Source organism: Prinia subflava, chromosome 2 (genome assembly GCF_021018805.1).
Source record: "Prinia subflava isolate CZ2003 ecotype Zambia chromosome 2, Cam_Psub_1.2, whole genome shotgun sequence".
In the NCBI taxonomy this organism is placed as follows: domain Eukaryota; kingdom Metazoa; phylum Chordata; class Aves; order Passeriformes; family Cisticolidae; genus Prinia; species Prinia subflava.
In genome coordinates, this window is record NC_086248.1 from 102334791 (window position 1) to 102358384 (window position 23594).

Here is a 23594-nt window from a genome sequence, read left to right on the forward strand (position 1 = left end):
CATTGGACAGATGAATGCAAAAAATTGCTCAGTGGAGCATTTATTTATATTGTCTTTAAATTACACATTATGATTCCTGGTCCAGCTATCCAAGGTATATCAGGCAATATTTTGTATCTTTTACTGGTATTGCTGTATCTTTGTAATTAAGAGTCTTAAAAACATGCATATATTGTTCTCAAAACAACACATTTTGAATTTTCCTGGCAAGATGGGATGTTCCATCTCATGTGGAGAAAAGACTTTGGTTCATCTGCAAGCTGTATAGTCAGGATGGCGTGAAAATTAAAATTGCATTGCATCCCATCCTTTCACAGTACTTTACTCTTCTCACCCCTGAGAAGTGGAAGTCACTACTCTGTGTGCCAGGCATTTCTGGCATAATTGTGTTCCACTTGAGCCCATGTTCGCTGAATGGCTTCCAGCTTCTCTGTGCTTGTTCTCCTGGGGCGATTCCTGGGATGTGTGAGCAGCAGCCTTTCTCTGCCTGACTGGGATCTCAGCAGAAGCTCCCCAGCACTGAGGGGCTTTGGCCATCATGTGCCAAAGGCACCACTGAGAGATCAAGCTTCCACAATTCACCAGAGCCATCCACACATGCTGGAGAATGACTTAGTATGTTCTGAGGTCTGAGGGTTTGAGAAGGGACAGAGTATCTTCCAGATGTAATGGGTACGGCCTGAAGAATTTTGCATTTCAAGCATTACATTTCTTCTTAGAAAAGAAATTTCAACCTAGGAAAGTGAACATATGCCTTAAAAATTCCCCATGTTGCACAAAGCTTGGGAAGCTACAGAGAGGAAAGGAGACTCTCCACTCCTTACAGATTACCAGGAGATTGAGTTGATCAGTGACTCTGCTTATATTGTGTACTAAAAGCCATGGTGCTGCTTTGTGTACTCCACAATGCTGGTGCTGTGGGCAGAGCCAGCATCAGAGGGCCACCATGCTTAATGGCACCGAGGGCAGGGCACTGGTGACTTGTGGATGGCTTTGGGAAGAAACAAATGGGATTTCAAGAGATCTGTATTCAGGATTGCTTAGAGACATTTATTGAGAGCTGCAGATTAAACTCACATGTCAGAGTTTCTGAACTTCCCTTGAGAGTGTGTGTGTTGGTGGAAGAACAGGGGTAGGAGGGATGCAAGGAGTCGAATTTGGGTTTGTTGTTTCCATGCACGTTCTGAACACAAGCATAAGAACAACCACAAAGACGTCATCCTCCAAACCTGTAGTCACTGACATGCCAATCTGCAGAGGGATTTTTCAAAGGCACCATCATGAGGTACTACCTGCCCTTTGAGTAGTGGAAAATCCCCTCCTGATCCCAGCCTCCATGCAGCAAGAAGGCACCAGAGCACCAGCATAGCTCAGGAGACGGGATTGATCCCTGGAACTAGACTCTGGGCCAGAGCATGGGGTATTTGGCATGGACACACTCCCCTGCAGGTAGGAGATGTACCACAGAGCTGAAATGACTCATCTCTTTTTTTATCTTTATAATCTGCTTTTTATTTTGTCTTCATACAAAACAGTTTTTAAGGTTTTCTGGCTTCACACCTTGCTGCCAGTGCTATACCCTGTGCCACCAGACCTGACTCAGATGGCAGGTCAGTATTAGGTCCTTGCTGCCAGGACATAGAACCATCTTCCACAGAGGCAAGAGACTTCCTCTCCAAACATGGTGTGTTCCTGCAAATGAATTGGAGAGTAACTCTAGGCAGCTCTCAGATGGACAGCCATGTGTACACTCCTTTTTTGCTTGCTAGCAGTGCCCAGCTCTGTCCATTTGATTTATATCTCTTGCAAAAGGAAGAATTCTGTGCCTTCTCTACTGGACACCACGGAACATTTTCTTCTTCACCTCTCATCTAATGTACACTATACCTCACAAATGAGGCAGCACAGACTTGAAATGTTGTCAATGAAAGGTGAGACCAGCTCCTTAGCAATGCAAAGGATGTTGTTCATTGTCTTCTGCAGGAGCCCATTCCATCCCACCTGTCACAAACACCTTCTCATGTTTGCTGCCACCACCATAAAGGCTTCCAGCAGGGATCTCCACTAGGAAGTGACCAAGTTTGCACACCTGTTATGCTCCTGGCAGACACTGTCATTTTGTACATATTTAGCCTGATCACTCTGGCAGGTTATGAAAGACTAAACGGTGCAAACACATGTGGTAGATGCTATTCTCCTGATAGCGGAGGAGCCACTGAGCCTCTGTTCAGTGTGCCAGCTCCATCTCCTATACTTTGAAGCCTTCCACAGCTTGCCCTAAGGGACTGCTGCTGAAGAGGTAACAAAATTCAGAATGAGCCTCAGAAAGTCAACTTGTTGATTTTAGATGGGGTTTTTCATTATTAAGCTTTCCTTTAGCAGCCAGAGAGCTGCTCTGTCAAAAACACTGTATTCCCCCTGAGAAAGGTGATTTGAACTGAAAAGATAAATAGATGGAAGCACAGGGCTGGAAAAGAAAGTGAATTGTTTATGTGAGCTGAATCTCCAAATGGCCCTTGGTGTTCTTCAGGTGAAGAGAAGTGAAGGAAGCCTGTGAGTAAATGTTGGTTAGTGGGAGCTCCTCCTGGCAGTCTGTCTAGAAAATGTAGACAAGGCATTCTCTGCTCCCCAAAACAGGCATTTTATTTGCATTAAAGGTTACAAACTGGGTGGCACATTGCAGGTTTTGAGCTCCAAATCTGTGGATATTGACAGGAATGGTTAAAGTTGTGGTTATAGATGGTGCTGGTAACAATAGCAGGGATACGTAGCACCCCTGAAACACTTATAGAAGAGCATTGAGTGCTACCACCTCAGTGAGGCAGGTGAGCCCCTTAACTGAGGTAAAGCAGTTGGCAAGGTTGTGCCTAAGTTGAGAGAGGAAATCATCTGCCTAGGGTTATAGTCAAAATTAAGATGCCAGCTTGAAGACAAAATGTTTGGCCAGTGGAACATGGCTTTTACCACAGCGTATCAGCAAAATGAGAGTCTTTATTAGCTTAATGTATTCTTGTATATCACCTCCCTTTCTCTGCTATTTATTATTGACAGTGAGTTAAAGGTTTGTGTTGGGTGGGGTTTTTTTTCTGAAATTGAAAGGGTTTTAAATATGATGAGATATTGTGTTTTTCCCCAGCTCTCTGCACACCTTTGGGAAGTGCAGTTACAGAAACAAGGATCCTTAAAGCTGAGCTTATGCTTTCTAACCTGCATATCTGAACGAGCAGGCAAGCATCAGTCCTGATAACTCCTGGGCTGGGCAGCACTTGCTATAGCAAGGATGCTATGCTTAGAATGGTGTCCATAAATATTTATACTGTGAAAAAGAGAGAGCCCTGCTGTGTTGAAGACCGTGCAGATTCCAAGAGGCAGCCCCAGCTAGCCTGGCACATAGAGGGGGAATGGGAGTGCTGGGGCAGAGAGGGGCCAAGCATGTGGACATCCAGCTAAACTGTGCCAGGTCCACAGAGCATTTTAATGGGTGTGAGGGAGAGCTGAGGTGTCTTTCATAGCAGGAGGGGGAAATCCTGCCCTTGGACACAGAGAAAGTAAAATCTGCAGAGAGGAAACTGCACATTAGTTGTCCATGGATAGGTATCTCAGGATTATTAAATCTGTGTAGCGTATTTAAGTTGCCTTATGCAGGTGCTCACTTAAAGGCCACACAGCTGAACCAAGTGAAAACGTTCCTGTGTTCTTGAGGGCAGTACTAGGGTCCTGCTGCCATTCCCAAGCCGTGAGTGTTGATGGCCATGACACAAATGCCCCCTTCTCCCAAATTCCTGGCTGAGCCTGCTGACATCTGCTTAGTCATTATGAGGATGAGTGTGACGCACCTCCTGACTGCAGTGAGCATTAACAAGAATTATACTCGGAGCATCTCACCCAAGCTGTAAAAATTATCTTTCATTGTAAAGAGAAGTAAATCACAGCTTTATAATCTGGCTGCCCCTGGTTATATTTACAGCCATGAGGTTCTACAGGGAGCAGTGTCCTCTCCATCCTTTTCCCCCTGTTTCATGGAAGAATGCTGCTGTGAATGGTGTCACTGAAAGAAAAAGTTACAGGAGCTTCCTCCTAGAATTGGTTCGATTTAGCTTCATCACACTAGTGCAAAGAACATATTGCAGCGCTGTGGTGGCCTGTTTTTCTGGCTTTTATTAATCCAGAAACCTTAATGATGAACAACATTTGTGTCATTGTCTACACAAATTTAATTTGTTTATGCAGCAGTTCAGTTAATCCTGCAATCTGCTTTTCTCAAATGAGGACAGATAATGGAGACACTGTTCTTTACAGGTCTTCAGGCTTTTAAATTTTGATAAAATCAGGATTCTTCACTGGGTCTTGCCACAGCTCTGAATTAAGCCACTTTAAATGTAATTACTGAAGCTGGCTGTACATCAGGAACGTCCATTAAAAGAATTGATTGATCATGCTGTTACAAGGAGGCATTTTATGAGCAAACGATTATGATGGGTCCAGAACTGTAATTTATAAAGGCAAAAAAGCAGGTAAATACTTTATTAGTGGTTAATGAGAGGTTCACAAGATAACTAAATTTCTTCTTTTTTCCCAGCTACTTCAGGGAACCTTGGTCCATGGCCATCTATCATGATCGGTTTATTGATCTGCAGAAGGAACTGCGCCAAACCCTGTTGTCAGAGCAGGTAAGAAAAACTACTGGCCAAGTACATTTTATTATTTACGTAATTTGTTAGTGTTGTTCACTTTGGTTTCTTCTCCCATCTTTATCCTGAAGCTTTATGTTTCTATTTACTTCTCTCTTTGGGGAAGCCTGAGCAGAGGGTGTACCTCACGGTGGGGGGTCACCACGTACAGCACAGTGTTCAGTTTTCTTATTTGGGCATATTCTGAAATCTGCCAGTAGAATTCATTGTGTTGTCCTTCACTGCATTTTTGCATTATAGCTGCAATCTAGTACAAGTGCCCAGTGGAATCTAGAGCCTGGCTTGTCCATGTATCCCCCTGGGTTTAGAAGTGTTCCCTAATAGACACTAATAAACACTACAGACCATCCTATACCTGTCTCAACTGAGCCTGTGGGTAGGTTTTTCAAACCTACCCACAGGGAATGGCTCTTGTAGCCCAAAGGGTGAAAGCAACTGGCTTTTTCAGTGATAAGTGGATTTGCCGAATAAGGATGAAATTAAAATGTTTGCTAAAGTTTTTAATGCTTTTTTTTGGCTCTAGCACCATAGACAGAGGCATAAAGCCTCAGCAGCCTGGAACTGCCTGCCCAAAATCCAAAGTCACTGTGCTCCACAGGGAGAACTAATAACAACAGCAGGTGTCCAGCAGCCCCCAGAACTGCCTCCCCCACCCCCTGAGGAGCTTCTGGCTGATGCCAGAGGTTTGTGGTCTCAGCTCGGTGCTTTCAGCCCACTACCCGGGACCAGTTCACTCTGCCCCTGCTCACACTGCTCCTGCTTTTGTTTAACCCCACATGGTTCCAGATGGTGGCACTGGGTTGTAAACATGTGCTCACAGAGTTTTTAACAGTGTGGAAAATGAACAGAATTGAGTGTAAATGGAGGCAGGGTGGCAGGAGGAAGGGAGGTTGCAGAGCCCATGGCCTATCCATCTCCAGGGCCCAACCCTGCCACATCGCAGCTGCAGCCAGGTGTGCTTAGTCCTGCCTCCTCCCTGAAGGGTTCAGAACAACTTGCTTCCTGTTGTCCTGAATCAGAAAGGGCCTTGGTGCAGTTTATTTTGGGTTCTCTCAGAAGACCTCTACAAAAGAGTACAAAGTTAAGTTCTGTGCAGAATGAGGGGCCTATGTAAAGTATTTTTCTTGCCATCATTCAAACGTATTTCTCATGCTATGTGAACAACTTGAGAGAGGGGAATTTGTGCCCTACAAATGAAGGACTCACTTGCCTTACCCTGTCTTTGTGGCAGCAATCCTGACACAGAGCCTCCCTGCATGGACTGGAACTAGCTCTGTGTGAGTTAGGATTGCTCCTTTGGATATAGGTGATAGTATCTGCATGAAAACTTGGCTTTTTGGACTTCCATTTTTTTTCACGATGATTTTAACTCTATTTACTAAAAGTGATTTTAACTATATTTACTAAAGGTCACCATTTATGTTTTCATTGGGTGTTCCTTCTGGGCACATTGCCAGATCCAGAGTAGCTACCATGTGCTCATGGAGTACCTATCTCTTAAACGCCTCAGGACTGGTTGTATTTCTATATGAAGTAAGACACCTACTGTATTTTTCTCCTGTTGCTCGTATTCTAGTTTGTTTCAGCACGCAGAAAGATGAAGTGTAAAAATGAGGGAAAGAGATGTTTAAGAGCTGTGGGCATAAGTGCACAGAAATCAGATATTTCTGGTTATTTTGCAGAGGAAATGGAAATCAGTGTCCTGCAATAGGGGTATAAAATTATATAAATGTTTGCTAATTGAAGCACTAACTGCATAGAAAAGCCATTTATGTTCTGGGGATGGGCCATGCGTTTAGCCTGTATTGAAATTGTCACCTGAGGCTGCCCTGGCAACCCCTCTGGCACGGGTAAAAGGGGCGTGTTTACCCCTCGGGGATCGCAGCCATGTGTTTGTGCTGGTGTGCGCACAGCAATGCAAACATGCAGATGGCAGGGCTGGGGGCTGCACCTTCATCAGCTGCTGGATGCTGCTGCATGCCAGGGGCACACGTGCCGTGCCAGACCTTCCGGAACAGCACTTGTCGTCCGTCAGGAATAATGGCCTGGTGCTCCAGCTGCAGCTGGGCTATGCTGAAACTCGGGTAAAAGCCACAGTAAATATAGGGCATGGAAGAGGGGAAGTGTGGAATTCCTCTGGCGAAACCCCTCTGACAGGCCATGTAGGGACAGCCGGGGTTCCACATAAGTTTGGTCCAGACAACTCTTGCAGCTGTGGCCGGTCATCTGTGAGGGAGAGGTGAACAGTCAAGTACCACCAGCCCCCAAGGTGCACTCGGTGCCACCAGTGTGAGCCGCACTCCATGACGCACTGCCCCCTGTGTCCCAGCCCTGACATGTTTTCAGGCCGTTTTTGGATCCTGCTGTCATGGTCCGTGTCTCAAGAGTGTACCCTGTGTCCCGTTCATCTGTCTGATGGCTCTGTCCCGCAGGTGCCCAGGGAGCCCCCTGCCGCCGAGCAGCGCTCTGCGCAGAAACCTGGCCGGGTGTCGCTTCGGGAGCCCGTCCTGTGCTACCTGCGCCACCACCGTGCCCACCTGCCCATGTACGCCCCGACAGACATCTACAGGCCGCTGCCGGCTCCAGGTAAGAGAGAGAGGGCGAGGCAAGGGGTCTCAGTGCGCAACCCCAGCAGTGATGCAGGGTCTTGGGCCGCAGCCCTGGCCGTGGCAGGGGGTTTCGGTACACAGCCCTGGCAATGAGGGAGGTCTTGGTGCACAGCTCCAGCCATGGGCAGGGGGGTCTCGCTGTGCAGCCCCGGCAGTGACGGGGGAGCTCGGTGCAGCCCAGGCAGTGACGTAGAGGTCTCATTGTGCACCCCCAGCAGTGGTGGGGGTTCTCGGTGTGAAACCCAGCAGTGACGGAGGGTCTCAGTGTGCAACCCCATCGTTGAAGGGGGCTCTAGGTGTGCACGTCCGGCAGTGAAGAGGAGTCTCGGTGCGCAGTCCCGGAGGGGAGGCGGCGGCGCGTGCCCGCGGGCCCGCAGCTGTATGCTAATGCATCGCGGGCCACCCGCCCGCCCCGCCCCGCCGCACGCCTGTCCCACCGTGCGGGCGGGGCAGTCCCTCGACCCCCACCGCCGCCTGGCCCGGCGCGCCGGGGGGGTGTCCGGGGGAGCAGCGGCCCCCGGCGCCCCCCCGCCTGCCGCCCTTTGTGCCGAGGGTCGCGCAGCTTTATGCTAATAATGCGCACAAAGGCGCGCGCGGGGGGGCCCCGCTCGCTCGCGTGCCGCCCGCGTGCTCCGCGCCCCCCACAAAGGGCCCGGTGGGGGGCGGGGAGGGCGCTGCCCGCACGCGCCCCCGGCTCGGCGGCGGCTTCGCGCCCCCCGGTCCCGCCACCTGCGGGGCAGCCCTGCGCGCCGCCCCGCGCCTCCGCGGACAAAGGGCTGTGGGAGCGAGGCCGCGGCCCGGGGCTCTCCCCGCTGCGGCTGCACCTGCCGCCTCCTCGGGGGCTGCGGGCGCGTTTGCTTAGGCACCGACCGCGGCGTGCAAGAGCGCGGGGAGCCCAGACCCTCTGCCTGTCCCCCGCCGCACCTCGTACCCGCCGCGCAGCGTTTCGGACTGAAACTGAGAGTCACCGCTGCCGTTCCTGCCTGTTCCAGGAACCGGGCCAGACCAGTTAGGGTTAGAGTAACAGGTTCGGTTACCACCGGGCCGGGTCTGTGGCACCACCTGCCCCGACCCCGCAGCAGCGCGGAGTTGTTCGGTTAGCAGGGTTGCCGGAATCAGCCGGGCCCCGATGACCCGTTCGTTATTCCTCCCGCTTGGATAGACCCGTCGTTGGCCACCTGCTGTTGCCGCTGGGCAGCACCCCCGGCGGGCAGCCCCGCTCCCCTCTGTGCCGCCGCCGCCACAAGCGCCAATTTCGCCTCCTCCTGCGCCGAAGTCCCCTCTCCCCGCACCCTGATGCCGGCCGCCCCCGCAAACAGTCTGCCCGCCGAAAGCAGACGGTGCTCCGAAGCTTTCCCGGCGTGCAGCCTTGGCTGGCGGGCGGCCCGAGAGCACCGCCCGCTGCCGGCGCGGGGGGCGGCACACAAAGGCTGCGCGTGCCGGGCGGGCGGCGCGGGGCGGGCGGAGGCGGGGCCGGGCGTGTGCCGGTCTGGGCTCAGGTGCGGCCGCGCCGCCGCTGCTGATTGGCCCGTCCCGCCGCCGCCGGCCCGAACAATGGCCCCGGCTCGCTTAAAGGCGGTGGCGGCCGCGCCGTGGGCAGAGCGAAGAGTCTCCGTCGCGGCCGCCGCCGGCCCGGAGCCGGTGTGAAGATGCCCCGGGGCTTCCTGGTGAAGCGCAGCCGGCGGCCCACTCCCGTGTCCTATCGGACGCGCTGCTGCCGCGAGGCCGCCGCCGGCCCGCCGCTCCCCGCCGGCGCCGCCCCGCCGCCCGCCTGCCCCGCCGCGCCGCCGCCCCCGCCGCGGGACTCGCCGCCGCCGGTGCCGTTCGGGACGCCCGATGCTGCCGTGCAGGCGCTGTATAGCCCTACGAGGCCCGTTAGCAGGGACAAGTACCTGGAGCGCGGCTTTAGCTTGGGCTCGCCCGTCTCGGCTGAGTCCTTCCCCGCGCCGGCCATTCCCGGCACCATGGACCCCATCCTCTTCGCCCCGGCTGACCTCAAGCTCTGGGCCGCTGCTGGCCACGCCGAGCCGCCTGCCGCCCATCCCGGCCCCGGTGGAGCCCCCGCGCCGCCCGCCCCGGCCGCGCCGCCCATCTCGGGCCGCCCGCTGCCCGCCAAGCGCCCGCCGGGCGCGTCCGAACCCGGACGGCAGAAGGCCCCGTCGGGCAAGAAGACAAAGGCGATCCGCAAGCTGACCTTCGAGGATGAAGTGACCACCTCGCCCGTGCTGGGGCTGCGCATCAAGGAGGGCCCGGTGGAGGCGCCGACCAAGGCACGGAGCGGCTGCGCCCGTCCGCTAGGCGAGTTCATCTGCCAGCTCTGCAAGGAGGAGTACGGGGACCCCTTCGCGCTAGCGCAGCACCGCTGCTCCCGCATCGTCCGGGTGGAGTACCGCTGCCCTGAGTGCGACAAAGTCTTCTCCTGCCCTGCCAACCTCGCCTCCCATCGCCGCTGGCACAAACCACGTCCGCCCGCCACCAAGAGCGGCCCCGAGGCGGGCCGAGCACCGGCTGCGGGGCCGGGCCCGGTGGAGGAGACGGCGAAGGAGGCGAGCGGCGGCAGTGGCAGCGAGCGGGACACACCGAGCCCTAGCGGGGCCTCAGAAGCGGGCTCTGAGGAAGGGCTCTTCGAGTGTCCCCGGTGCGCCAAGCGGTTCCGCCGGCAAGCCTACCTGCGCAAGCACCTGCTAGGGCACGCCGCACCGGCACCCACGCAAGCCCCAGCACTCGCACCGGCCCCGGAGCCTAGCACCGAGGAGCTGCCTGCCACCGAGTGCCGCCTCTGCCCCGTCTGCGGGGAGACCTTCCCCAGCAAGAGCAGCCAGGAGAGGCACCTGCGCCTCCTGCACGCCGCCCAGGTCTTCCCCTGCAAGTACTGCCCGGCCACCTTCTACAGCTCTCCCGGCCTCACCCGGCACATCAACAAGTGCCATCCCTCGGAGAACCGGCAGGTCATCCTGCTTCAGGTGCCACTGCGCCCCGCCTGCTGAGCCGGCCCGTGCCTTCCCTGCCGCCCCGCGCTGCTCCCCTGGGGCCGCCACACGATTAGCTTTAATACGGCTTGTGACCTGCTGGAATCTGGCTTTACACTTACCTTCCCGGGGTCTCTCTCTCGCTCTTTTTTTCTTTTTTTTCTTTTTTTTTCTTTTTCTTTTTTTTTTTAATTTTTGCTCCTTTGTTCTGTTTTTTTATCGATGTGAACAGATCAAACTGCTCAAGAGAAACGAGTGTTTCCTTTAGTGTAATCACAAATGCCTTGACTCTGCTGTTGATGGTCTCCAGAAAATGCTGTAGAAACTGCCTTAACTGTGACATGCCAACTTTCTGGTTCTGTTTGTTTTGCCCTTATGGTAGCTCATGCATTGTCTATCTGTATATGTTGGTTTGAGTAATTATGTTATTTATTCATTATTTATTTATATGAATTATGAAGATTGATATTATTTGATTGCAGCTATTCTAATGTGCTTTTTTGTCTCCCTGCCTGCCATTTCACTGTGCATTTTAGAAGATCTTTTTTCTTAAGGGATCTGCTAAAAAGGTTTTAACTTTTATACCTAGAATAACACATGATCTTAACCATTTTATCCCGTGCAACCAACAGCTCTTACTTTTAGATGCAATCTCTTTTTCTACACACATTATTTTCTTAACTGTTAGCTATTTATAGAATGCTTCAATAGAACTGTTTCAACTGTATAATTATTTACTATTCAAATAAAATATTTTCAAATTCACCCCTCTTGCTTCTCCCTGCCGGGCAGGCCCTGGGGACGCGGGAGGGGCTGGCACCCAGCTCCCCACTGCAGCTGGCAGGGTGCCTCCATAGGCACCAGCTTGCTCTGCGTCATTTGATGAGATCAATTAAAAAGGAATTAAAGGGAGAAGAAGAGCAGGGTGTGGCATGACTGCAAAGGGGTCCCCTGGCCATGGGTTGGAGCCCCAGCCCTGCCCCTGCTCCAACTGGCACTGGGCACAGCCTGTCCTGTGCTCTGCTGCTGGGGAGATCTGTCAGGGACCTTCTCTGGAAGGTGTTGCAGGGAGAGCTCAAGGAGAGGCAGCACCTGTAAGCAGAGAACTACAGAAATCCCTGCCTAGGAGGACTGTGCTGTTTGCTGGCTGGCGGCTGCATGTGCTTGATGCTGAGGTGTGGGGCTCAGCAGAGTAGCGGCATCCTGCTTTGGACATGAGCTGTGAGCCGGGCACAAGGAAGGCCATGGATTTCTCTGCTTCCTGGCAGGGCTGGAGGCGGCTCCTGCCTGGTCCTTGCGCCCTGCAGTGGGGTTTCTGCTGCATCCTTCAGTAACTATATATAGATATATACATATCTATGCAGATAGATCTATCTCCAGGGCTTGTGTTTGTATATGGGAATTTCATGGGTTTGGTCAGAACTGTTGTAAAGTCAAAGTGAGGAAGGTGCGTGCGGGGTTTGTGAAACCTACTCACAGACAGGTGTTGTATGCACCTGTGTGATCTCCCCCTTTGCCAGCAGGAGCAGATACGTGCAACTTCATGGCATGCAAATCTGCTTGGCAGCCCCAAGAGCAAATCCCTGCCCCCAAACTGGTGTATGAAGGGCCAGGGGGGCTGTGAGGGCTTGGTGCGAACATAGGGGCTGCTCTGTCTTGGGCTAGCAATGCCTTTGAAGATTTGGCTCCCTGGAAGAGGTTTCCAGCCCATTCATGCAATCTTCTCTCACCTAAAGGCTCCTAACCCTGATTCACTGAGGGAAAGGCAGGTGGTGGAGCTTCCTGGAGGAAAGTTTCCCAGGAACTGGCTGAGTATTTTATGATAAAGCAAAGCTTGTAGATAAAGAACATCTTTCTATAGAAAGATTTTTTTTTTTGGTGGTGGTTTGGTTTTTTGTTTGTTTGGGTTTTTTTTTCTTTTTTCTTTTTTTTTTTCTTTTTTTTTTCTTTTTTCTTTTTTCTTTTTTCTTTTTTCTTTTTTCTTTTTTCTTTTTTCTTTTTTCTTTTTTCTTTTTTCTTTTTTCTTCTTTTTTCTTTTTTCTTTTTTCTTTTTTCTTTTTTCTTTTTTCTTTTTTCTTGATCAGTCTGAACAGTACCAGTGTATGGATACACTCCTGCTGTCTTGATTCCTAGGAAACCAACTTGGTATTGCCAGGGCTGACTTCAGGCCTAGGCAAAGCTGTGGTTTTAGCTGTAAATCAATACACTGGAAAAGAGCGCAGCCCAAGAGACACAGGCAGTAAAGCTTGCCTGGTAAGGGGTACGGTTTTGCCTTTTCTGGCTTTCCTGGCCTTGGAAAGCTCCAGATCCTGGGCTGTTGCAGACGGTGTCACAGCTGTCTGTGTAACGGGCTCTCTGCTCCCCAAGGGGACTTGGCCAACGCACATGGCTGTCCTCTCAGGCCACTGGACACCACTTGCAGAGCGATGCCCAGCACATCCTCTGGAGAAGCCTAATAGCTCCATCCACTCTGTCACAGCAGTGTCCCTGCTGAAATCTGTGCTCAAAACTTGTTGCACCAACAGGCCACAAAACAACAGCTTCATACTGCTGTCCATTTTCTAATAGTCAAGTAAATCCATGTGTCCTGCTAAGAATTAGTTGGAATTTGTGAGGGCCAGAATTCCTCAGGTTTTTGAACTGTCTGGGTAACCATCACCCTGACTTATTGTATTTCCTGCTGAGCAGAAAGGGTTATTAGTGGAGACTTCTGTGTTGTGGAGGAGTAAGGAGAGGTGACAGTGGAGTACACTGGAAATGGCACTGTTCACAAAAATCCTGTAAAAGGGGTGTAATTTGCTTTTGACATCTCTGGGCTGCAGCAGCCTGGGCAGAGCTGCTGTGCCTTTGTGTGTGCAGCCTTCCTCCCCTAGTCTGCACCGCTGGGCGAGCCCTGACTGCCTGAGGGGTTTCAGGGGAGGTTCCTTGTGAGGGTGAGCCTGGACAGCCCAAGGGCTTTTGCAGGGAGCCATCAGCATCACAGTTTGCATCTCTTGCCACCTGGCAGTGAAGGGCATTGCATTGCCCTGACAGGTCAGAAAGGCTCCCACTCACACCAGCATCCTTTGGGCAATATTTTGGGGATGGATTTATCCCTGCCCCTCACCAGTTCCTGCCTTGCATTGTCCCACTGCCCAGGCCCCTGGCACTAGGCCTCTGCTGGACTCTGTTCTCCTGCTCTGTATCTGTGAAATCCCAAGCCCACGTGTAGCTCGGTGGCTGTCCCGGGGGCTGAGCAGTGTGGCTGAACCTGGAGTGCTCTCAGTAGGAGCCCCTGGGAATGCAGGTTGCCTGGTAGGTGCCGTGTCCTGACCACCCGGCAGCACGGCCAGCCAGCGCTGTGCAAACAAAGCCTCCTGCTGTCAGCTAACAAATAATTGCTGATGGCTCTTGGTGCATCCAGCAGGAACAGGTTTGGGCACCATGGAAAACACTGATCCTGCCTCTGACAAAGTGGAGGCAGCTGGCGCAGAGGTTGCTCATGCTCTGCATTCAGAGGGGTTTGCCTGCTTTGCCAGAGCCTTCCTGCTCTCTGAGCATACCGAGACCCAAATGTGTGGTCTGGGAACTAGGTGTTGTGAGCATAGGGAAAGGAGCTGGGAGATTAGAGAGAGAAACCTGCCATGTCCTGAGAAATGCAGCATGGACACCATCCCTGCCCCATGAGCTCAGAGCTGGTGGGGAGGTGGGGCAAGCTGCTTCTGCCCACAAGGGAAGACTCTGGAGGCTGCTTGTCCCCAGGGGAGGTTTTAACAAGTTTTGGTTCCAACACCATGGTCCCTTGCAGCCACCAGTGTCGTAAGGAATCTGTCAGCTGCCTCACTGGATGGGCTCACTGGGAAACACAGCTGGGCACAGCTCAGGGGTTTGGGGGGCCCTGCCCAGCACCTCCTAGTCTATTTCTGGGGTGGGCAGCTGGGAGGTTTCCATGGGATTAGGGCAAGCCTGGAAACAGGACAAAGATGGGCTTTTGCCCTGGATTTCAGACTCTTTCTCACACAACACAAGCCTATTTAAAAAGAGGCATTGCTGTTGATGAGCTGTGAAATGGCTCACGGAGTCTCAGATGTTTCTTTGGGGCATGCCATGCCTGCAGGGTGCCACATGGTGCTGTGGTCTGCTGGTGCCAACACACCTCCTGACCCATTGCTCCCAGGTCAGGAGTGCTGGGTTGTGATCAGCGTTTTGGGCTGGGTAGGACAGCAGTTCCCTGAAGCACCCAGGCAGCTCCCCTTGGTTAAGCATCTGGGTGTGCAGGTGCATCCTGCACGTGGCATTAAACACCTCAGATCCTTCCATGCAGGTAAGAATCCTCATCAAGGCTATAAATGGTTTTAATAGAATGTAATTTACAGACCACATAACAAAGGTCTGCCTCTAGCAACATCTGATGCATTGAGATGGGACATGCCAAGCGTGGGGTGTCCTGTGGTACTGGCTTCACATTGGACACTGCCAGGCTTGGTTCTTACCTGTGCCATTGGATCCAAGTGCTAGGCTGCCCTCAGCGCTGCTCTAACCATGTTGTTTTCTCCTCAGCAGGCAGCCAGGGACCGAAGCTGGGCAGAGTAGGGCACCGCAGTGGCAGTGGGAGCCCCACGCTGGCACAGGGACCCTCCTAGGAGCGCATCCTCTCGACATGGTAATCGGGACATTATTTGCACCAGCCAGGTCCAGTTAGACCACCTGTTTCTCTTAGAAGAGAACCACTCTTTGTAAGCTCTAATAAAGCTTCCTCGCAGCTCTGAAGGCGAGGGCATGCACAGCCCAGCCTGTTCCCGCCCGGCTCTTGTGCTCTGCCGCTCTGCTGAGGCTTTTCAGTTTTCCTTAGGAGGGGAAGGTGAGTGATGGGGAGGATTTAACCAGAGCAAGGCTCTGCCTGTGCTACCACAGGGTACTGGGCCAGGGGAGAGAAGGAGCATGGCTCAGCTGCAGGTTAAAACAGGTTCTGCTTTCTCAGGGTATGGGACCACAGTGTGTTTATTGGCTTATTTTATAGTTTTTAGAGGGAAATTGCCTGCAGTGCAACACAAGTTCAATGACAAATGTGAGGAAAATTATGTTCAGTTGGGAGTGTCTGAGCTGGGTGGGTTTATTTTAGTTATACACACACAGAAGGAAATCAGAATTTATTACATACAATAAATTATATTTTGCATTTGTCTCTGGATGCCTGTAAGTGTCCAAGGCCAGGTTGGATGGGGATAGTGGAAGGTGTCCCTGCCCATGGCAGGTGGCTGGAATGAGATGAGCTTTATTTTTCCCTTCCAACTCAGATTATTCTAGGATTCTGTGATAAAATAAAGGTAAAAAATATATTCCTTTTATAGCAATATATTCTATATAGATGATCTATATAAGCAGAATATATAGGTAGTGTATAATATATTACATGTATTATATCAAAGCATATTATACTACAGATACTAATATATGTCTGTCATATATTGCCACATAGACAATGCATATTAAATATATTATCTGCAGTACATAATACCATATATGCATTATACATAATTACTGATACATTACCAATGTTGATGTAATGAAACACTCTTGTCTGACAGGAGGTTTTGTCAGCTCTGAAGCCAGGATTTGTGTGCTGTGGAGAACAGAGCATAGGTGCTCATAGCTGTGCACATCTGGCATGTCCATTATACATACATGTCATATGTGGCCTGAAATACTGTTATTGTATCTATATAGTGCATTGAATATTCCATGGTGCACATCATATATGTGCCAAATATTACATGTCCATTGTACCACGTTATACAGAATGCATACATTGCTGATATGATTTATATATTTTTCTTATATACATTTAAAATGAAAGTATACTGCATATATATGCACACAGCATAAGATTTAGCAAAGTAATGTTATAGTTTATGCTGTGATATGTACATATAGCTAAAGTATATACCAGGGATGTGTGCATACGTAGATATACATGTATAATGTAAAGGTAATATGTTGTATTTATGTCACCTATAACCAATTTTTGGATAAAAGTAATACCTGTATAGTCAATATTTAATATTAAAATCCAGGCATTAATAAGATGAAATATATAGTGCATATATGATATGATACATTGTGTACTATATAATGCGTATCACATTATATATCTTGTATTATACCTAGATTATAGATCACAGATGGCATTTATTTTCTTTAATGTAATAATGCATACGCAATTGTATCTGTGTGTATTTAATACCTATAACATATACTCTAGCTAATAGAAACACAGACATGCATAACATCATATATTAGATATATAATTGGAAATACTGTAGCATATAATATAAAGAACATAAGATTAGATCCCTAATATATTTTCTATAGTTACAGAGAGCATAGGTGTAGGAATAAGATAATACCTTTACAAATGTTTGTAAAAAGTGTTAGGCATCCTTCTAAAGCTGAAGCAAGGTATAATTAGAGGGAATAGTGGGAGGAAATTCTTGGCTGTGAGGGTGGGGAGGCCCTGGCACAGGTTTCCAGAGAAGCTGTGGCTGCCCCTGGATCCCTGGAAATGTTCCAAGGCAGGTTGGATGGGGCCTGGAGCAACCTGGGATAGTGAAGGGTGTCCCTGTCCATGCTAAGGGTGGAATGAGATGAACTTCAAGTTCCATTCTGGAACTCCATGGAAAGTATAAACTTGTCTATATATTATTTAATTTAGTAAATTAACACCATTTTTGTGCCTGCTGCTAAAAGTGCAGGGCTGGGGGTGCCGTGGGCCCATGTTTCTGCTCCGTGCTGGGCTGGCTCTGCCAGTGCTGCTGCAGCCCCTTGGCTGGGGCTGTGTCCTGCCTCGTGGGGCTCCGTTGCCCTTGGCCCCCGTGGGTGCCAGTGCCAGGCCCTCAGCTGTGTGGGAGCCACGTGCCCTCCAGTTGGAGCCTGCCGTATGCCCACCTGCGGTCAGGGCAGTGGGGACACGTGGCTGTGCCAATCCTGGTGAGCAGCACAGCTGGGTAGAGTGCTGCCAGTGCAGCCCCTGAGCAGTGACCCCTGGCCCACAGAGCAACTGGTCCTAGCCTGCTCTCCACCTGCATGAGGGTGGTGATGCTGGGCCTGGGGCAGGGATCCTCCTTGGGAAAAGTAGGTGGAAGCTGGGTTCCCAACAGCTCGTTAGTGTGTGCACATTTACTTCTGCAAAGGGAGATTTATCTGGAGCTAGCAGGATTAACTCTCCATTTCTGGTTTGAGCACCTCAAAGCAACTTAGGAGAGGACTTCGCTGTGGCTCTTCAGCAAAGCAAGGGAGATTTCCTTTGTCTTTTCAGATGTCATTATGGCTGAGTGCAGCCCCCTGCATTTGCTTAAGGAATGTCTCTGTAGAGGAGAAAATCACCATTAAAAAACTCCTATTTTTAATTCTGATGCGGGTGGTTGGGCCATGAGGCATTGTGGGGAAGCTGGTTATGGACAATTGCTTCTGGGGGCCCCAAAGGTCTGTCAGTGTGCTTGGTGCCATGGGCAGGGCCAGGTTGGCAGGAGGTGCCACCCTGCAGGGTGTCAAAGGGCACTGCTGCCTTGTGGGTCTGGTGGGGCACGACTGTGTGTGTCCCCGTGTCAGTCACAGTGTGGTGTGAACTCCTCAAGAGCATTCCAGTCTGGGAACACTGCTGCCTGCTCTGCACCCAGTGGCTGTTCCTGCAGCTGCAGCCCCAACAGAGAGGGGCAGAACCTGCATCCAGCAGGGACTGTCCCTGTCCCCTGTGAGCCAGCCCTGCACACCCACAGGACCTGAAGCAGCCAGGCCCAGCAGCACCACCAGCGTCACCGGAGTTCCAGCTGTGGCATCTCCCGCCCACCACCACACACACTACACAGGTACCACCTTTTATTGCTCTGGGGAGAAATTTTATTGTGAGCAAAGATTTATTAATTTTGTGAAGAGTAACAGTGTGGCTTTGTCATCGAGTTCAGGATGCAAAACGGCAGTAGAGTTTATACAAATTAATAGTTTTTTGACATCAGGAAAACAACGATTTTCACTGATGTCTTAATTCTTCCCTGAATTAGAGGTACATATTGCTCTAAGGAGAGAGAGATCTTTACTCAGAAGGACGCCTTTGAAGTTGTTTTAGACCAGCTACTGGATAACTAAGTGCCAGATGGCATTGCGAATCCAGGCCTGAATGTAAAATAAATTAAAATACATGTTTTATTTCCTAGGTTCCTTCACTAACAGAAAATCAATAGAAAGCAAAACTGAACTGTGAGGCAGAAAATCAACCCGGTTGTCCAAGCCCTCAGTGACAGAGGCTCCTTCCTGCAGCTGTACCAGGTGAGTTCCTGTTGGGCACAGGGGCTGAGCTGCTGCCCCTTGGGCACAGAGTGTAGGGCAGAACCCAAGGGCCACCTCTGCCTTGGCATCACTAGCTATGGCTGGAATGTGCCCCACAGGCACAGGCTAGCCCCTGGCTAGGTGCTGGCACTCAGACGACTTACAGGGCATTTCCCAAAAAATGCAATCCCTTCACATGAAGCAACTCCCATTGTGTTGGGACATCTGCATGTGTGTGTGCCCAGGAGCAACCAAGCAGCAGCAGGACAGGGCTCTGTGGCTGCTGAATCTCAGACTTCTGTTGCTTTAAAATAACCAGGATTTAACTATAAAAATTTTCACCCCATCAACCTACAACACGTGTAGACCAAAACATATCAGCTACTGCCAACACAAATTCTGCTCACTACAGCAGGTGCCAGGAGAACACCGTAAGTCCTCAGAAGCTTTCAGCTGTGTTGTCCTCTGGCTAGAGACAGGTCACAGCCTGCTGAGACAAGGTGAGGGGGTTACTTAGTTCTTCACACTGTGCCAGGAAGGGGTCATGGCAGGAGTGTGGCTTTTGCGCTTCTAAAAGGGATTTGCTTATTTTTGTTTCTCTAGAGAGTATTTCCAGTGCACAGCCATCGCACATACTACAGAAAGGCCTAGGCACTCCCTGAGTGGGACAGCACTGACTGGAGAGCTCCTCCCTCATCCATCTGTGCTCCAGCAGGGAACATTTGCTACCTGGCTAGTCATGGGAAAACCTCTCTTTAGAAGAAATTCCCTTGTGCACAGGTAAGTGCTGCCTGGAATGACTAAAGCAATGCTCTAAGGGTACATTAAATAACTGGTTTCAGTGTTGGTTCATGACCTCTGGCTGTGGCACCTGTGCCCAGGGGCTTGGGGCCCTTGCTCACCTGGTGCCAGTGCAGTGGTGACGGTGACACAGGTGACATCAGATGCCCACCCATGTTTGTCCAGACTGAGGAAAGGCCATTTCACAGAGCAAACCCCTCACCCGGCCCCTTCAAGACGTGTTCACCCAGAACTGCCCATTCTGATCTGTGCTTAGGTGCCATGGGCTGCCCCAGCCGCAGCTCTGTGCTCCAGGGCCTCAGGTGGACACCTGGAAGAGCAGCAGAGCTTCCCGGAGACCCTGCTCATATAGGCACGTGGCAGTGTGGGCAAGGGCGGCTCTGCCAGCTCGACGCCACTGGTGTCAGTGAGGTCAGCACTTGCACTTGTGGTGAGGCAACCTGGAAAACAGAGTGGGCAGGAAAAACCCAGGTCAGGACCAAACAGCCTGTGTCCTCAGAATAACCACGTGGCACAGCACAGCCCCTTGCCTTGCCTCTTCCCAGCCTCTCTTGGGGGATCACTCAGGTGAACTTGACCTCTGGAAGAGGAATTTGCTCCAGGCAACTGGAAAACTGCCGTATTGTGCTTCTCAGAGAAATCATGGTTTTCTTTTTGCCAGTTCCCAGAAGCGAGGAGCAACGAGGCTGTGAGTGTCCAGGTGAGCACTGAGTTCCCCTTTTGCTCTGCACAGCCCCTGCAGCCCCCGATGAGTTTCAGGGCTCCAACTGCCCCATGGGATGGAGGCAGGAAGCTCCCATCATGCTTACTTGAAGCTCCAACATAAAATAGTTCTGTGTGGGTGATACAAAACTGGTTTCTGCTCTGTGTCATTAAACTGCTGTTGTGTATTTGGCCTATTACAGAGAACTGGAAACGAGCATTCCCAGCGTGAGGACTGGCACAGAACTCTTCCTGGAAGGTGCCTTAACATCTGGAAAAATCCTAAAGAATCACAAATTTCTTCCACTACACAGCAGGTACCCTTGTTATTGGTGGCTTATGGTCGCCACCGGAGAAGGGTCCTGGGGGGCTGTGGGTATTGGGGGCGGTTACACTTTGTTGCTGAGTGGAGTCACCTGTGGGTTATTCCCCAGAAGCCAGGCCTGCCTAGGCTGTCTGAGGGGGAACAGGTGAGCACATGGTCATTAACTGAGACACTATGACCAAACACAGGTGCAGCTGCTGTGAGGGACACGCCCTGCCCTGCTCCTGACTGCTGGACCTGTCCCAAGGCATTTCCCAGGGGGAACAGTGTTTCATCAGCTCCCTCAGGAAACTGTTTTTAAACCATGTTGCAATTCTCTCCCAAAGTGTAAACACAAGGTTATTATTACCACTAGAAGGGAGGAACAGCCAGGCAGAGATAGCACAGGGACCTTCTGTATCCTCTCCAGAGGCTGGCACTGGTGGCACCCCCTCTGAACCTGCTGAGAGATGGTTCTGTTTTGCAGTGCAGGCCTACTTCCAGTGCAAATACTGACTCCATTCTCAGCTGTGCCTGGCCAGGCCACAGCTCTTCAATCCTCCCTTCACCTTCCTAGCCCAGGTAAATCTCAAACGTGTGTAAAATGCCCCAAAGCACAGCCAGGGCCTTGGCTGAAGCTGCCCATGGCTGAGCTGTCCCTCAGGCACAGGTGAGCCTGTCCTTGCAGGATAGCTGGGGACATGGCCATAAGTTAGTGTGGAAGCAGGATGAGCCCTCAGCTGTTGTCTTGAGGATAAAGACTCACCCTGGCTCTCAGCTGCACTTCCAAGGTGAGGTGTAACCTGTGCTTCTGCTTGAGCAGCTCTGGGTGTTTGAGTGACTGAAAGCAAGAGTGGAACAGCAGCAGCACAGCCCCAAGTGTGAACCTCCTCAGCCTGCCTGCAGCCCTGCGTTTGCATCTCAAAGACAGCCCTTACTAACCAGATTGGTTCTTTGAGAAAACTGACTGAGGAGAAATGGCATATTTTAAAAAGGTGGAAAGTGTGACAGCCTGTAAAGGCATTTTCTGTGAAAAATGCAGAGCTGTCAACTTAGGATTAAAACAAAACCTGTGGTGCTATTGGCTGGGGAGAAGAGCATGGGGGAGGGAAGGGCTGCAAGGGAGTCGTTGTGCTTGGCATTCCTGCAGTGAGGCAGAATGGCAGATGGTCAAAATAATACAGTTTTCTCCAAATGCACAAGCTGAAGCAGCTTAGAAGGAAAAAATAATTACCAGGCATGTATCGTGGGAGGCACTACCACATGTGGATCACAGGGGGGCATTGCCACATACGTAGATCGCAGGAGATATTACCATGTACAGGTACCATTACACGGTATGCTCGTGGGCATAATTACCAGACATGCAAGGCATTACCACATGCAGATCGTGGGAACCATTACCACATACGGGTGATTTTACTGTACGCAGATCGTGGGAATCCTCCACCGGACATGTATGGGTGACATTACTGTACGCAGATCATGGGAACCATTACTGAGCACATATGGGGGCAATAGCGCATGCATACTGTGGGAACCATTATCATGTCAGGGTCACTTTGCCCTATATGGATCACCGTAATCATTGCCAGGGACAGGAGGCTTTACCACACGCAGATCATGGGAATCATGACTGGGCACATACAGGAGTTTTCACAGTACACAGATCGCGGGAGGCACTACCATGTATAGGTAAGCATTAACATATGCAGATCGTGGGAGGCATTACCTGGCACATACAGCATTTTTTTACTGTACATGGATAATGGGTGGCATTACTGCATGCAGATAGCTGTAACCATTACCATGTACGGGAGGTATTACTGTATGCGGATCATGGGACTCCTTACCAGGAATCACTACCACACATGATGGGCAGGGAGAGAGAGGTGGCTTTACCACATGCGAATTGCGGGCAGCGTTAACGCACATGGATTGCGGGAGGCACTGCCATATGCCAAGCGTGGGAACCATTACTCCGTATGCAAGGCATGCAGATTGCAGGAATCATTGCCAAGGATGGAAGGCTTTACAGCACGCAGGTTGCAGGAGATGTCACCATATGCAGATCATGGGAATCATTACTGCATATGGGAGGCTTTACCGTGCACAGATTGCAGGAGGCATAACCTTGCACATATAGGAGCTTTTACTGTGCATGGATTGCAAGAATCATTACCAGGCACATACAGGAGAGCTTAACCATATGCAGATAATGAGAATCATTTACCATGTATGGGAGTCTTTACTGCACACGGATCGCAGGAGGCATTACTGCATGTGGCTCACAGGAAGTGTATACTGGGCATATACAAGGGGGCATTACTGCATGCAGATCACGGGAGGCATTACTAGGCACATATGGGATGCTTTACTGCATGCAGATTGCGGGAATCATTACTGGGCATATACTGGTGGCATTACCAAAGGTGGGAGGCTTTACCCTATGGGGATTGCAGGAATCATGACCGGGCACGTGCAGGAGTTTTCACAATACACAGATGGCAGGAGGGATTACCCGGCATGTACGAGAGGCTTTACTGTATGCAGATCATGGGAATTGATACTGTGCATGTAACACATTACTGTACGCGGATCGTAGGATGCATTGCTGTGTATGGGAGGCATTACGGCAAGAGGCAAAACCATGTGTGGGGTGCAGGAGATGCGCGCAGAGCATGAGAGGCAGAACCACATGCAAAGCAGAGGAGGCAGAACCACACATGGAGCATGGGAGGCAGAGCAGAGGAGGTGTGAGGCAAACATGGAGCACAGGAGGTGGAGCTGAACATGGAGCAGAAGCAGCAAAGGAGGAGGAGGGGAAGGAGAGCTGTTTGTGATGAACCACAGCAGCAAAGGGGCCTGTGGGAAGCATTGGTCTTACCTGTGGCCATTACTGTACTGAGAGCATTAACAGTCTAATCTAAAGGGAGAGAACAAAATCATGTCAGTGCAGGACCAAAGAGGGGGAACAAAACTGTATCAGTGCAGGACCAGCACCCTGTGACTGCTGTGCTTGCACCAACCCGCTAAAGGTGGAAAAGGGAGCTCCCCTCAGGGACCTGCAGAAACATGGACCTGTGTGCTTCCTCCTGGGGTCTGAGGACTGAAACAAACAAGGGAGGGAATATTAGCAAAAATTAGAATGAATATTCATTGCGCTTCATCTTCTGCCAAACTGGCTGCTGTGGGATGGTAGCAGGCAGCCACTTCA

General features: G+C 50.9%; 3 protein-coding genes across 26 annotated transcripts in view; 2 read left to right on the forward strand and 1 right to left on the reverse strand.

Annotated features, from left to right (window-relative positions):
* Positions 1-23210, forward strand: part of CFAP61 (cilia and flagella associated protein 61) — a 101546-nt gene extending 78336 nt beyond the window's left edge. For 8 of the 18 annotated variants that reach the window (XM_063391287.1, XM_063391288.1, XM_063391291.1 and 5 more), the window contains 5 exons: positions 4580-4670; positions 7124-7277; positions 14809-14911; positions 17857-18113; positions 18459-23210. In XM_063391287.1, the coding sequence (XP_063247357.1) occupies positions 4580-4670; positions 7124-7277; positions 14809-14891 (328 nt within the window). In that variant the 3' untranslated portion in view covers positions 14892-14911; positions 17857-18113; positions 18459-23210. The remainder of the gene's footprint in view (positions 1-4579; positions 4671-7123; positions 7278-14808; positions 14912-17856; positions 18114-18458) is intronic. The other 10 variants (XM_063391278.1, XM_063391277.1, XM_063391279.1 and 7 more) reach the window with 10 other exon arrangements.
* Positions 7299-11034, forward strand: INSM1 (INSM transcriptional repressor 1). The gene has a single exon (XM_063391294.1). The coding sequence runs from the start codon at positions 8950-8952 to the stop codon at positions 10285-10287; it is 1338 nt and encodes a 445-aa protein (XP_063247364.1). The 5' UTR covers positions 7299-8949; the 3' UTR covers positions 10288-11034.
* The window catches only part of RALGAPA2 (Ral GTPase activating protein catalytic subunit alpha 2), a 96721-nt gene continuing 88020 nt past the window's right edge, over positions 14894-23594 (reverse strand). For 3 of the 7 annotated variants that reach the window (XR_010079461.1, XM_063391272.1, XM_063391269.1), the window contains 2 exons: positions 23265-23303; positions 18122-19811 (listed from right to left, as the gene is read on the reverse strand). Coding sequence is in view for 3 of the 7 variants with exons in the window: in XM_063391272.1 (XP_063247342.1) it covers positions 23299-23303 (5 nt within the window). In the remaining 4 variants the exon portion in view is untranslated. Of the gene's footprint in view, positions 15560-18121; positions 23304-23594 lie in introns of those variants that run through there. The other 4 variants (XR_010079462.1, XM_063391270.1, XR_010079460.1 and 1 more) reach the window with 3 other exon arrangements.

What these genes read in the sequence shown, in the direction of transcription:
- INSM1 (XM_063391294.1), top strand. Translation starts at nt 8,950, where the DNA reads ATGCCCCGGGGCTTCCTGGTGAAGCGCAGCCGGCGGCCCACTCCCGTG.